Source organism: Mustela nigripes, chromosome 12, assembly GCF_022355385.1.
Source record: "Mustela nigripes isolate SB6536 chromosome 12, MUSNIG.SB6536, whole genome shotgun sequence".
In the NCBI taxonomy this organism is placed as follows: Eukaryota; Metazoa; Chordata; class Mammalia; order Carnivora; family Mustelidae; genus Mustela; species Mustela nigripes.
Window position 1 is genome coordinate 33,333,263 of NC_081568.1, and position 14,021 is coordinate 33,347,283.

The 14,021-nt window shown below is 41.8% G+C and overlaps 1 protein-coding gene and 1 long non-coding RNA gene across 3 annotated transcripts in view; one reads left to right on the forward strand and one right to left on the reverse strand.

Annotated features, from left to right (window-relative positions):
* The window catches only part of GHR (growth hormone receptor), a 261,874-nt gene that overhangs the window by 101,505 nt on the left and 146,348 nt on the right, over positions 1 to 14,021 (forward strand). The window contains exon 1 of one of the 2 annotated variants that reach the window (XM_059417068.1): positions 6,990 to 7,075. The exons of the other annotated variant lie outside the window; for it this stretch is intronic. Within the exon in view, the coding sequence (XP_059273051.1) occupies positions 7,066 to 7,075 (10 nt within the window). The 5' untranslated portion in view covers positions 6,990 to 7,065. Of the gene's footprint in view, positions 1 to 6,989; positions 7,076 to 14,021 lie in introns of those variants that run through there. 2 annotated transcript variants of the gene reach the window in all.
* LOC132027757 (uncharacterized) lies at positions 12,323 to 13,076 on the reverse strand. The gene is made up of 2 exons (XR_009407188.1): positions 12,965 to 13,076; positions 12,323 to 12,605 (listed from the first exon to the last, which is right to left on the reverse strand). It is a non-coding gene; the product is annotated as an uncharacterized LOC132027757 (long non-coding RNA).

Sequence of the window (14,021 nt, forward strand, 5' to 3'; positions counted from 1 at the left end):
AAGTCTATAACATCGCCTCTTTCTATTCGTAAACTATGCGATTCCTCTCACTTTTCTAAGAGTATGATTATACTCAGTTTCTCAGGGTGAAGGTGATATTGACATTAAATGACCAGGACTGTGGAGTGAGCAGTCACTCATCGTGTGATCTTTTCAGTCCTCCCCGATGTGGGTCCCCTCCCAACTGCTGATTTTTAAGGCAGTAAAAGGCTGCAGTGATGACATTGTTGGTGTTTACCCTAAACCCATGTATCCATGCACCCCCCCAAGTCAAGCTGCTCACTGCCACATAAAGCAACATTAGTGTTTCCATTTGACACAGATTATCTCTCCTTTTCCCCAGCAAAGCAGAAAATGTAGCACATTTTATGTGTTTGCGATAATTTCACCTATTTTCCTTGTTTTTATTGTATAAAATTTTCTTTCACCTTTTTTGACCAGTAGAAAATTGGGCCTACATTGTTTTTACAAATAATATTTAGTTGAATTGGCTATCTGGTTTTACCTTTGTTTTTCCTCACTGTTTATTTAGTCATCTAATAAATCCATATTGCATGTCTTCTCTTGGTCTGCCATAGTTATTGGTACTTGGAAATATAGCAGAGAACAGAGTAGACAAAATCTCTGAACTTATATAATTGAAATTGTAGTAAGAGGAGATATAGAAAAACCAGTAAATAAGTAAATGTATGACATATCAAATAAAGATAAGTGCTATGGAGAAAGATGAGGTATTAGAGTTATTATTGATCTAGATAGTCAGGAAAGAACTCAAAGACATAGTGATATTTTAATGGATACTTGATAAAAGTCTGGCTGAAAAGTATCCCAGGCAGAGGGAATAGCATTTGCTGTATGAGGTCTTCAGAAAACATCAAAAAGTCCACTGTTGTTGGAGCAGAGGGCCAAGGGAGATCAGTAGTTTTTCAGACCACTGTAAGCACTTTGGCATTTACTCAAAGTGAGATGGGAAGCCCTCTGAGCAAAAAACTGACATGTTCTTGTTTTAGCAAAACCTTGAAGTGTGGCTTATATATTTGAGGAAAAGGTTTCAAGACCAGAAGCATGTAGACTAATTAAGAAACTATTCTAATATTCTGTATAACAATAATACAATAATCTGTATAATACGGATAAGAGGGGCGCCTGGGTGGCTCAGTGGGTTAAAGCCTCTGCTTTCGGCTCAGGTCATGGTCTCAGGGTCCTGGGATCGAGCCCCGCATCGGGCTCCCTGCTGAGCAGAAGAGAGCCTCTTTCTCTCTCTCTGGCTGCCTCTCTGTCTACTTATGATCTCTGTCTGTCAAATAAATAAATAAAATCTTTAAAAATAATAATAATACGGATAATAAATATTGGTGACTTGGATGAGGGAGATAGAGATAGTGGGAAGTGATCACATTCTGGATATAATTTGAAGGTGTATCTGAGAGAATTCGTTGATGGATTAGTTTTCATGGTACGACTGAAAAGCCTGAGAATCTGGAAGGGTGAAGGTGATATTGACATGAAATGACCAAGACTGTGGAGTGAGCAGGTTAAGAGGGTTAAATCAAAAGTTTAGTTATAGATTTCTAAATTTGAGATTCCTGTCAAACACCCAAAGGGATTATTTAGTCAGTTGGATTATGAGCCTGTAGTTTGTATTAAAGTTATGTCTTTGGAGAACATAATTATACAGATGATATTAATGACATATTACTTTATGAAATCACCTAGGGAGTAAGTGTAGGTAGTGAAAACAGGGAGGGGGGCAGTATTTCAGTGTTATGTGGTACCAAAAATGAAGAGGCCACAGCACAGTAAACCAAGAGGGAACATCCAGTGGGGTGGGAGAATCAATGGAGAATAGTGTCCAAATACCAAATTAAGGTAGTGTTTCAAAGAGCCATCCATTATGTTGTATGTTAATAACTCAAATGAGATGATTAAGAAGTAACCACTAGATTTAGCGATGTGAAGTCATTAGTGACCAGGACAAAAGTTATTTCATCAGGTGGTAGAGGTTAAGGCCTGGTTTGCATGGGTTTAGGAAGGTGGACAAGAGGAATTGAAAATAAGAGTCTAATGCAATTCCTTTGAGAAGGTTTGCTTTAAATGGGGAGCAGAGAAATAGATTAATAACTACAGGGATAATAACTGGAATAGTTGGGAGAGAATTTTTTTTTTAATTTGACAGACAGAGATCACAAGTAGGCAGAGAGGCAGGAGGGGTATGGGGGGAAAGCAGCTCCCTGCTGAGCAGAGAGCCTGATGCAGGGCTCAATCCCAGGACCCTGGGATCATGACCTGAGCTGAAGGCAGGAGAGAATTTTTTAAGAAGACTTTCAGTGTGTATTTTAAATAATTTGCGTCTTCTGGCAAAAATAGTTCCTTTTGGGACGCCTGGGTGGCCCAGTTGGTTGAGCAGCTGCCAACCCTGGGCTCAGGTCGTGATCCCAGGGTCCTGGGATCGAGTCCCGCATTGGGCTCCTTGCTCGGCGGGGAGCCTGCTTCTCCTTCTGCCTCTGCCTGCCTCTTTGTCTGCCTGTGCTCACTCGCTCTCTCTCCCTCTGTCTCTGACAAATAAATAAATAAAATCTTTAAAAAAAAATAGTTCCTTTAGTCACTATTTAAATTAGAATCTTGATGTACCTTGGTGCCTCAGTCGGTTAAGTGTCTGAGTCTTGATTTCAGCTTGGGTCATGAGATCAAGCCCCATCACTCACTCCATGCTGAGCATGGAGCCTATAGAGATTGTCTCCCTCTCCCTCTGCCCCTTTTCCCCCAGCCCTACTCATGCTCACTCACTCTCTCTCTTAAAAACAAACAAAAAAAGTTAGGATCGTTATGTAGTAAACTCTGTTTTTATATGCCCCCCTATTCCCAACCCAACATAAGACTTACTGATAGTTTAGCTAGATATCAAATTCTAAACAGATGATTATTTCTCTAACACCGAAGGGTTTTCATTTATATTTTGGCATTTGCTGTTGGTGAGGGAAAATCTGGTGCAGGTCTGTTTGAATTCCTTAGTGGATAATCTGCCTCTTATTTGAAGTCCCTTTAAAGAGGTTTTCTTTATCCTGATGCCCTATTGTGGATTTATTTTTATTTATAATCCAATAATGATTGTGGGGTTTGAATCCAAAAACTCATTTCATTCTTTTAACTTTATGAAATTATCAAGAATAACCTTTTCCAAAACTGATTCTTGCAGTTGAATTAAATTCTCTCCTTCTGGATCTCCCATCATACATGTCTTGGAACTCCTCAGTCTGCCCTCCATGACTTATAAGTACTCTTTCACATTTCCCAGTACTACTGTCTTAGTTTAAAAAATAAATAAATAAACCTACCATTGCAGTTGTTGGCATAAAGAAGGAAGTTGAAAGTGTAAGCCTCCAGTGCCATGTTGGGCAACACAAAGTTTCATGTGAAGAAACTGTCTTAGTCCCCTCCGCTCTCATCCTCATTCGTCTTAGTTTGTTCTGCCTGCTAGAACAGAAATCCCATAGACTGAGTGGTTTATAAACAACAGAAATTTACTTCTCACAGTTCTGGAGGCTGGGACATCTAAGATCAAGGAAATCTAAGATCAAGGTCAGTAGATGCTATGTTTAGTGAAGGCCCACTTCCTGGCTCATGGACAGTCACTTTCACTATGTCCTCACAGAGTGGAAGCTGTGGGACCAGTTTTGTAAGGGCACTAACCCCATTCGTTACCTGATCACCTCCTGCAAGGCCCCACCTCCCAATATCATCCTGAGGACAAGGTTTTAACATATGAATTGGAGCAGAGGGTATGAACATTCAGCCCTATAGCACCATTCTATTTGTTTAAATAAGCCTGCAAACAAAGCTGGGTTTGACCCACTAAAATGATCCTGCAGTGTAATGGGTCGGGACTCATAGTTTGAAAAACACTGAATTGAATGGCCAGTAATAGGAATATGAGGGAGTATTAGTTAGTGCAGTTGTTAAATTTTATATTCACAGTTTTTGTGGGGTATTTGGGGGGTGGGGGGTGGGCAGGGGCTATTATGCTCCTTTAGCCTGGAAGGAAGAGGTTGCTTCCATGTAAGTCCATGTAGTGGGAATTTACTGTAATGACATCAGATCTCTTTTGCTGTGCATAGCCATTCTCGGGTATCTCTCAATACATCATGGGTCCTTAGTGGGTTCTTTTATAATGTCCTCAAGCTCCCTATCCTCTTAGTTCAGCTTTCAAGCTGATAAAATCTGCTCGGGTCACCCAACATTTAATGTCAGGTATTTCCTGTTGGTCAGCCATTGGTATTAGGACCTTATTCTCAATCTAATCAGTGCATATTAGCTAAGGCAGGTTGATTTCATTTGAATCCACACAGAATTGCTAAAACCTGTATTACCTACTTAAAAGACACTAACATTAAATGGAAAAAGAAAAAACAAAAACAGAGACAGCTTTTTGTATAGGGTTTGCTTTTAACTGTCTTTAGACATTCTATTGGAAAGAAGTATTGTGCATTTATAATCAGAAGAATAAAATTGGCTTCAGGGAAAACAGTCATTGTGCACACCAGCCTCGTGTGCTCCTACTCTTGATTTAGCTCACCTTCTTGGTACAAATATGAAGTGTCTGTGAATAAAATTGTGTTGGAAGCAGAAAGCCTAATGCTTATCCTAGTAGCACCATTTCAGAATTCACTGCTCAGTGTACAGTTTGGTTTGGGGGAGGTGGGTGCCAAAACTTGGAAAAATATAACCCACTAATAGGCCAGCCTCCTTTTCCTAATTTCCTACCCTTCCCTGCTCTTCTTTGTATAACCACTATTTATTATCTCTTTTTATTAACTTGTGGTATGGAAATTTGGTTTGGGATAGTGTGGGATAGTGTGGGATAGAGTATCCCCTGTTTTCTTTTCTTTTCTTTTTTTTTTTAAGATTTTATTTATTTATTTAACACAGAGAGAGATCACAGGTAGGCAGAGAGGCAAGCAGAGAGAGAGGAGGAAGCAGACTCCCCGCCAAGCAAGAGAGCCCAATGCGGGGTTTGATCCCAGGATCCTGAGATCATGACCTGAGCTGAAGACAGAGGCTTTAACCCCACTGAGCCACCCAGGCGCTCCTCCCCTGTTTTCTTATTAGATCAAAATATTTCGGTCTGTCTGGGATGGCCATTTAGATGGCCTTAATCACTCCCCAGATAAAACCATTCACAAGTTCTAAAGTAAAAAAATGCTTCTGGTTCCAACACACTAATAGGATTTATAACTCACTTAAAAGAAAAGAGGAGGAAAAAAGGAGGGCCTAGTTCTTCAGACTTGTAAAAAAGCCCTATCAGAATGTTAAGCATTCATATAAATTTTCTTTCTTTGTAGCTATTAAGGATAAAATTCCAGCTTGTGTTTTGATACAAGTCCTGTGTGATTACTCTTTCCAACTCTACTCTAACAGTTGAACCTAAAAAAAAATAGGTGAACATGAGCTGGTCAGAAAACCACTGGCTAGTTGATCCTTTGCCAGTGTTCAAACCCACATTATCTGTGATCCAGCTTCACAGTGAGTTCCAGACGTGTTCCCCAGATCTAGGTAGCTCTCATGTGCGTATTTGGTGACCCAGCACATCCATATCCAAGCCAGCAGAGTGGAGAAGGGGAAGCAGAGGGGCCTGGGTTTCCCTGAAGGAAGCGCTAGCCACTCCCGCTCACATCCTTCCAGCCAGAACTGAGTCACGTAACCAGAATTCGCTGCAGGCTTGGCTGTGTCCTGTCTTCTTGCACTGGATTCTGTTACTAATTGAAAGAGTGAGTGACTGTTGAGCACAACTAGTAACTATGAGATCACCTTATAGACTGTGGAATGAATCCTGTGGACAAGGGAAGTCATTTGAGTTTTCTTCAGAAGGGTGTCATAATCATAATTGTGTCTCAAAACATAATTTTTGTGTGGAAAATAGATTGGAGGGAGCTTCGTGGGTGTTAAGATGACATTCTAGTCCAGGTGAGACGAAATGGCTGGGACTTGGTGATAGCAGTAAGAGGATAAAGGGGGTGAAATGGATTCAAAGGTTGCTGAAGAGGTCATGCTGACAGATTGTAATGGGGGCCGGGGCAGTGGACAGCCAGGGGGCTCCTTGGATTATGGCCTGTGTCACACATGCCGCCGAAGCACCAGGTTGAGGAATGAAGTGTTTCTGGAGCCCTGAATTCAGCTTCGGAAATGTGCTTTAGAGACCTCCATCAGGCTATTTCTGCTCATCCAAATAGGATTTCAAAATAAATTAACCTCCACCTCACAATCAGGGAAACTCCTATCTCGTCATTGTTAATGAACCTATTCAAATGAATGTTCCCCGGTGAGGGTTTCTTCTATTCCAGGGCTTTGTGTGGGTGACATGTCACAGGAAAGACAGCCGGGCAGAAGGGGGCCTTAACCAACAAAATGGTCTTGCTGATTCTGGCTGTGGCAGTAAATCAGGAGCAGCCTTCCTATGTGGAGAGTATGGCCAGGGCTGTTGGTCTCACACAGGAATGTTGGTCACCTAGCCGTGTGTTTACCATAACTCAGCCCACCCTCAGTGTTGACAGTCATCAGGATTGTTCTAACCATGTGAGGAGCAGCAAAAAATACGGAAAGCTCTAGAATGAGAAAGCAGTCATTCTGTTTCTTGTGCTGTGTACATCATTCACTAAATGTTTAATGTTTTTCTCCTTTTGTCTACTTGTGATTTTTTTATAGAGACACCTACTTCCCTTTATTATAATCTAATTAAAAAGAAAAAAAACCACGTGATCCAAGTGTTGCATCCTCCTGTCCAGTCAACCAAAATATCCTATTCATGAGAGAAATATCCAGTTAGTATGTAGGCAGTACTGACCATTTTCTAGTCTACTGCTTTGCACCGCTGATACTATGGTTAAACATTTACAGTTAACATGTTAAGATTTCCGATGGGCACTAATGTTTTGGAATTCATTCGTCCTGCATTTAACAAATATTCAAAGTCTACACCCCGGGCACTTGGGAGGCTTCTGTGCACTGTGAGTGGAAACAGCGGATGGACGCCTCTGCCTCCGAGAGCTATCGTTTCAGTGCTCCTGAGAGATGCCATGGGGTAAGAGGTGGATACACCAGTCATTCTCTTCAGCCTGTCCAACTCATAGTCTTTGTCAAATTCTAATGCTTGGCTGCCTTCGCCTCTGGTCCGGCTGGCTGGCTCTGCTCTGATGGTGTGATGGGTCTCACGAGGCTCCAGCCCAGTCTGGCCTTCCCTGTAGTTGGCAGAACTCAAAGAAGTTCTGGGCAAAGTTCGATCGGGGTGGGGATTGTTCTGTGAGGCAATGGATTGTGTCCTTTCAACTACTCTTTTGGTACCAGGGGTGTGTGTGTGTGTGTGTGTGTGTGTGTGAGAGAGAGAGAGAGAGAGAGAGAGAGAGCAGGAGAGAATATAACTGATTTGGGGAGGGTTTTGCCATCGTATGTAAGTGAAAGCAGCAAGACTGAGAAGCTAAGCATTAAGACACGCCAAGCCGTGACCAGGAAATTCACCATATTCCAACCTTCAACCCTACCTTCTCCGACAGATTTTAGCCAAATTAGTGTAATACGGTCTGCTTGTACACATGACTGAATGAAAAAGGAAATTTAAACACTTCTTGCTGTAGAGCCCGGAGGAAACCATACGAAAATCCAGCTTCCATTTCTGGAATATCAGCTGAACTGTTGGTCAGTGTGGCATTCTTGTTAACTCTGATTAAAAGGCTGAGAACTCATGTCTTCCACAAATGGTTCGTCCTCTTGTGATGTCGATACTGTGACATGATTTATGGCAGAAGTGTGGAGGCACAGGAGGGTGAACACTTACGTTTCAGGGGAGTGTAGAAGGCTTCAGGAAGGCGAGGATGTTGGAGCATAATTTTTAAGTGTAAGTGGGTTTGTGATTTGTCTGGCAGTGGCCTTGGAAGTAAGGGAAGATAGACTATGAGGGAGGCTGTTTCAAGTGAAAAAAAAAAAGAAAAGAAAAGAAAGAAAAGGCAGAGAAGAGGCAGTGGGGTTAAGATCAGGGATTAAGACCTGAGGCGCTGTGTTCCACAGAGAATTCTGAGGCAGAATCACTCTCTTACAGCCTCAAGTTACCTGTGAGAAGGGATGGTGTAAGCAAAGCATCTAGTTGAGGTAGCTGCAAAATCCTCCTTTTATCAAGCAAGATAAAGAACTGTGAGGAATGAGGCTGTGTGTTCTTGAGGCTTGGATTGGGGGCAGGTAGGAGACGCTGACTTCACTGCGGACAGCAGATACTTGAGTTGCTTACAGGCACCCTAAGGTATCATCCCCTGTGCCTGAGAAACCCGCTCCTCTCTAGTTCTTCAGTGTTCACATGAGGCACCATGTAAACTGCCGCCCTGGGGATTCCCCGAACTTTCCTTCCTCATTGGGAAGTAAAGTTTTCATTGGTAACATTCATCTGAATTCCTTCTCAATTTGAAAGATGAATGTTGTATTGCTGTTCTACAAGATGTGAAATCATTGAAATTTCCGCAACAGATTACAGTAAAAGGTACTGAGGTGTTTGTTTCTTTGATGTTGTGGTAGGTGGACAGTCTCTGGGAAATGGTTCACAGTTTGGCTTAGCCTGCTCATTCCAGGCATCATCCACCAGCTGAATGATTGAGGAGAAACACGGCCAGGCCATTGAACTTCGTTTCCTGAGTTATGCTGTGGTGGTCCCATCGGATAGAAAACAGAAGGCTCCTGGGAGTTGAATGTTTAATTCAAAGGACTGAAAACAAGCTCTCCTGAGCCAAGATGTTAGCTATGAGGACATGTTACAAAAATAGACTCTACTTCCCCCTTCCACACCACCTTTTCCTCCATAAAACACGTGCTGCTTGTCCTTCTCTTCCCACATTCAATTCTGTTGTACATTTTTACCCTGGTCTTTGTTTACCTTCTCATGGACACATCATCTGTTTTTTAATTCCCTGGTTAGATCTGAGGTTGGGATGAGAAGCGAGACCCGCAAACTGATTAAGACAGGCTCTCTCAGTCTTTCTCACTTTCCCTGAGATCATCTCACGTCCAGGTTTATGTGTTCAAAAAATAAGTTGCATCAGTTGACTGAGAGGTGATCAGACTCTAGGGCCCAGTTTATACTAGCCAAACTTAGGAGATGGGCCAATAGACCAGAATACCTATTCATTCATTGATTCTCCATTTCCACTGTCAAGCAATTTCATTTCAGCTGATTATTGTATTAGTTTTTTAGAATGACTTCAGGTGCGAACATCACCAAACTCGGAGAGATTATTGTAGGTGTTTCTGTACTGCAACGTTCTTATGGGCTGATTAAAGCAGTCTTGGCCAGGGCTAGTTAAAGGAGACAAAGTCACAGATTGCATACTGTCTAATTTTTTTAGCATTCTTTATCTATCATTAGTTGATTGGACTAGATTGCCTCTCAAGTCACATTTTTTTTTTTGCCTATAATTATTTTTTTCCCAAAATTTTTATTTAAATTTGAGTTAGTTAACATATAGCATAATACTGGTTTTAGATTAGAATTTAGTGATTCATCACTTAAATATAACACCCAGTGAACACAAGTGCCCTCTTAATCCCCATCCCCCATTTAGCCCACCCCCACCCACCTCTCTCCATCAACCCTTACTTTGTTCTCTATCATTAAGAATCTCTTCTGGTTTGCTTCCCTCTCTCTCTTTTTTTCCCTTCCCATATGTTCATTTGTTTTGTTCCCTCAATTCTACCTATGAGTGAGATTATATAGTATTTGTCTTTCTCTGGATGGCTTATTTTGCTTATTATAATGCACTCTAGTTCTACCCATGTTGTTGCAAATGGCAAGAGTTTGTTCCTTTTCATGACTAAGTAATAGTCCTATGTGTGTGGGGTGTGTGTGTGTGTGTGTGTGTGTGTATCACATCTTCTTTATCCATTCATCAGTTGATAGACACTTGGGCTCTTTCCATAGTTTTCCTCTGCTTGATAATGCTGCTATAAACATTGGGGTTCATGTACCCCTTTGAATCTGTGTTTTTATATCCTTTGAGTAAATACATAGTAGTGCAATTGCTGGGTCATAGGGTAGTTGTATTTTTAATATTTTGAGGAACCTCCATACTGTTTTCCAGAGTGGCTGCACAAGTTTGCATTCCCACCAACAGTGTAAGAGGGTTCCCTTTTCTCTGCCTCCTCACCAACATCTGTTGTTTTTTGTCTTGTTCATTTTAGCCATTCTGATGGGAATGAGGTAGTATCTCATCATGGTTTTGATTTGTATTTCCCTGAAGATGAGTGATGTTGAGCATCTTTTCATATGCCCATTAGTCATCTAGATGACTTCTTTGGAGAAATGTCTATTCATGTCTTCTGCCCATTTCTCAACTGGATTATTTGTGTTTTGGGTGTTGAGTTTGGTATGTTCTTTATAGATTTTGGATACTAACCCTTTATCAGATATGTCATTTATAAATATCTTCTCCCATTCTGTAGGCTGTCTTTTAGTTTTATTAATTGTTTCCTTTTCTGTGCAGAAACTTTTTATCTTGATGAAGTCACAATAGTTCATTTTTGCTTTTGTTTTCCTTGTCGTTGGAGACATGTCTAACAAGAAGTTGCTGTGCCAAGGTCACAGAGGTTGCTGCCCGTGTTTAATGATTTCCTGTGTCACATTTAGGTCTTTCATCCATTTTGTATTTATTTTTGTCTATGGTGTGAGGAAGTCATCTAGTTTCATTCTTCTGCATGTTGCTGTCCAGTTTTTTCCAACAGAATTTGTTGAAGAGACTATTTTTTCCACTGGATATTCTTTTCTGTTTTGTTAAAGATTAATTGGCCATACAGATATGGGTCCATTTCTGGGTTTTCTATTCTGTTCCATTGATCTCTGTGTCTCTTTTGTGCCAGTACCATACTGTCTTGATGTCAAGTCACAAATTTCTATGCTCTGTTAAAAAGCCCTTCTCCAGTGGGACATGTCTCAAAGGTGACTTGATAATAATCTTCCTGATTAATGTTTAGGAAGTCAACCTTGGACTCTGTTGTGGACTTTTAGAGATTGTATTAGTTTTCTTTTGCTTCCCTGACCAATTATCATAAATATATTAGTTTGTGACAACACATATTTGTTACCTCACAGTTCTGTAGGTAAGATGCATGGGTACAGCGTGCATGGCTCTGCTGCATTCTTCACTTAGTGAATGCTGAAATCAAAATATTTTTTAGGGCTTTATTACCTTCTGAAGGCTCTGGGGATGAATTTGCTTCCAGGCTTCTTGAGGTTGCTAACCCATTTCATTCCTTGACGTTGGAGGACCGTCTTCTCTGTTTCCTAGCTTGCTGTCCGGGAGGAGCCAGTCTTTGCTCCAGAGTCCACCTGCAATGCCTCTCAGGCTTTCTGTGGCGCCCCCTCCAGCAACAGCACATCAAATCCTCTCAGATTTCTCATCTCTCTGACTTCCTCTTTTGCCACATCTCACTGATTACTTCTGCTTTTATAGGCTAATTACATAGACTCACCTCAGTAATCGAGGGTAATCTCCCTATTTTAAAATCAGTTGATTAGGAACCTTAATTACATTTGCAGAGTTCCTTCCGAGAAGTACCTAACTTAGTGTTTGAAAAATCAGGGGTGCTCATTTTGAGGGGACCTCGTGAGTAACACTTTGAAATAATGTTTTGTCATTCCTTGAGTGATCTTATCTATGAATGGCTGATTTCATCCATCATGTGTATTCTTTTTATCTTGCCATTTCATGGGGTAATATGTTCTTTTCCTACCTTTATATTTAGTATTTCAGCCACTTGGCAAAGAAAGTCCTCTATTGCAAAAATTACACTTATTGGTTAACTAAATAGGAAAGATTGATTTTTTTTCCCCCTCTCCCTCCGCTCAGCTGAGGAAGGCTCCCTGGGGCGTCTGAGCACTGTTTCACAAACTGAAAAATCATCGTACATTTGCTTTGGACTAGGTCAGTGATTCTCAGCCCTAACTGCACTTTGGAATCACATAACAAATGTTAAAGGACTAATACTCAGGCCCTACCACAGAGATTCTAATTTATCTATAAACCATAGGTCATGTTTTTTTAAGTTCCCCACATGGTTCTAATTTGCAGTCAAGGCTGAGAACTATTGATATGCTCCAAACTTTCTGTTTTGGAGATAAGGAGGCCGAGTCTAAGGGTGAGAAATGATTTGCTTAAAGTCTCATAACTAGAGACAGCGCTGGTGCTCTGTGCCAGCTTTGTGCCCCAAACAAAAGGTTTATGATTTAACTCGATGTAGGTTTCAGTGCTCAGTAATTACATGCAAAATGAATGTGAGAGTGTCACAAGCAGCAAGGGAGAGTAGCAAGACTATTTATTTCCAGAACTTGAAGAATTAGACCTTGCAAAATAACTGTTTAAAGGTCCCTTCTCAGAAGCTGCTCACAAGCAGTAACAAACAGGGATACAGTCTATCCCCGCCAGGGAGCTGGCCGCGTGGACATCCACAGTGTCTCCATGCCCCAGGGTTGCATGCTTCCATGTGGTCTCCATCTGGCTGTGTGTGACTCTGGAACACTTAAAGTCTGGCTAGCGCCTGTTGTGACGTGCTGCGTGAAATACACACTAGGTTCGAAGATTCTGTATGAACAAAGAAGTGTAAAATACTTCAATACCTTTCATATCACCTGTAGGAGGAAATGATCATATTTTGGATAATATTGGATTGAATAAGATATACAATTAAAATAAATTTTATGTATTTTTTTTAAGATTTTATTTGTTTATTTGACAGAGAGAGAGAGATCACAAGTAGAGAGGCAGGCAGAGAGAGAGGGGGAAGCAGGCTCCCTGCTGAGCAGAGAGCCTGACGCGGGGCTCCATCCCAGGACCCTGAAATCATGACCTGAGCTGAAGGCAGAGGCTCAACCCACTGAGCCACCCAGACACCCCTGTATTTCTTTCTTAATATGGTTACTAGGAAATTTAAAAGTACATACGTGGCTGGCCCTTGCTTCTCACATTATATTTCTGTGACACAGCACTGTTCTAGAGGGCGTTTTCTATTCAAGCTTTTAATAAGGAGCAGTCCAAGTCCAAGCCGTGACACTTCCCGTGGTCTCGAAAAGGGAAATGGTTTCGTGTACACTCCTGGAGCTGAGATGTAACATTGATCTGCCCAATGTCCACTATCTATTTGGCAGCCAGTCAGTCTGGCCAAATAGACTTCTTTCTCTTTATACATATAGGCTTAGAGGAGGTGGGGGAAGGGGGGATACTTTCCCCATGTTATGGAAAGAGCACACTTTATAGCTCTTAAGTAATGTACCCGAAAGTTGACCAGGTGCTCTTAGAGACTCTGAGGCCTAGAGATGAATCTTAGATCCCTTGAGCAATACTCCTAAGGAAACTGCTGTGTCAGCATTTATGAATTATGACTATGCTTGACAGGTCCAGAGCACCAAAAAGCTGTGGTGTCTGCCCCTGTCCGTAACTCAAATGTAAACCTTACTCCTTCTCTTTTTTTCACTGTCTCTAGCTTTTCCTGCCTCGCTGGTATCCCCCTAATCACATGCTTAGCCTAATTTCACGTGACGAAGCATGGGAAGGGGAAGGCAGGCCTTGGAGACGTCAAACACGGTTAACTGTCTGGGGGATTCGCTTAACCCCTCAAAGTTCCTCTACGCTTTTACTTTTCAGTTTGAAATGAGGCTGTCTTTTGCAGGGTCTGTGTAAACTTCAAAGGGAGTAGTAAGACCCTGGCCAACGTATTCATCGGGCAGATTTTAGAGTAGGCGTCTACCCTGGGGTCAGGCCCAAGGCTGCTTGGTGGGGATTCAGTGAGTGAGAGAGTGAGTGAGACTCCCGTCTCGCCCCTGGTTTCTCACAGCTGGAAGAAAAGAAGGACAGGCGCCTGGCAACGTCCCGGAAGAGGGCATCCTCAGTGAATGGCCGCTTTCATTATACCTCACGGCATGGGATTTGCCTTATCACAAAATCATCATGGGATGGGGTACAGATGGGGCAACTGAGGCCCACAGTGATAAGCAACTGCCC